At 56.6% G+C, this 1,149-nt stretch overlaps 1 protein-coding gene across 1 annotated transcript; it reads left to right on the forward strand.

Moving 5' to 3' along the window:
* Nucleotides 1-42: 42 nt before the first annotated feature.
* Nucleotides 43-716, forward strand: BCL2L1 (BCL2 like 1; the record flags this gene model as incomplete). The annotated part of the gene is made up of 1 exon (XM_010172590.1): nucleotides 43-716. A coding segment is annotated over exon 1 (564 nt), but the record flags the coding sequence as incomplete, so codon positions are not given.
* Between the last annotated feature and the right edge of the window lie 433 nt (nucleotides 717-1,149).

Consider the following 1,149-nt stretch of genomic DNA (forward strand, 5'->3'; position numbering starts at 1 on the left):
GCGTTAACCGTTTCCCTGCCTCTCTCCCCGCCGGTGTTTGTCTGTGCAAAGGTCAGATGTTTCCATCCGTGGTGAAGAGGAGCAGAGTCGGGACCTGCTAATCTGCTTGTGCTCCGGACCATGGACTCATTGAGGCCATCCCAGGTGTGAAAATGTCCAGCAGTAACCGGGAGTTAGTGATTGACTTTGTTTCCTACAAGCTCTCGCAGAAGGGATACAGCTGGAGCCAGCTGGAGGAGGAGGAGGAGGATGAGAACAGGACTGACTTCGCCGCGGAGGAGGCCGAGATGGACAGCGTCCTCAACGGGAGCCCCTCCTGGCACCCACCCCCCGCCAGCCACGTAGTGAACGGAGCCGCCGTGCACCGGAGCAGCCTCGGGGTCCATGAAATGGTTGAAGCAGCTGATGTGAGGCAGGCGCTGAGGGAGGCGGGGGATGAGTTTGAGTTGAGGTACCGACGAGCTTTCAGCGACCTCACTTCCCAGCTCCACATCACCCCGGGCACGGCCTACCAGAGCTTTGAGCAGGTAGTGAACGAACTCTTCCGCGACGGAGTGAACTGGGGCCGCATCGTGGCTTTCTTCTCCTTCGGGGGAGCCTTGTGCGTGGAGAGCGTTGACAAGGAGATGCGGGTATTGGTGGGACGCATTGTATCTTGGATGACCACCTACTTGACCGACCACCTAGACCCCTGGATCCAGGAGAATGGCGGATGGGTAAGAGCTCCCTCATCCCCCGGGGATGGCTGACCGTGTCCTCCCTCGCTCCAGGCCGGCAGCGGTGCCGGTCAAACCGGAGTGCAGCTCCCTGCAGTGTTTTTGCTACTGCTTGTCTTAGGCTTGTCCTAGATCTTGCAGGGAGATAAAGGGGTGTGTGGCCTTTCCCTCTGGGCTCTTAACAGCTCTTGCCCCGGGAGGGTCACTCCACCACAATGACACAAATACTTTGTGCTCAGATGTGTCTTTCTCCACCCCTGTTTGTTCTCCTTCTCTCTGGATATTATGTAAAAGACACGTTTTCCAAGAGGCTTTGGATATTTAATATCATCCAAGCTTGTTCTTCCAGCAGGAGCCTTTGCTCTTGGGTATGTTCCTGGTGTCATTTAACAGCAGGGAGTGGAGCTTCCTCCTCTCGAGTGTGCAGTGTTTG

Source organism: Antrostomus carolinensis, unplaced genomic scaffold (genome assembly GCF_000700745.2).
Source record: "Antrostomus carolinensis isolate BGI_N321 unplaced genomic scaffold, ASM70074v2 scaffold11577, whole genome shotgun sequence".
In the NCBI taxonomy this organism is placed as follows: domain Eukaryota; kingdom Metazoa; phylum Chordata; class Aves; order Caprimulgiformes; family Caprimulgidae; genus Antrostomus; species Antrostomus carolinensis.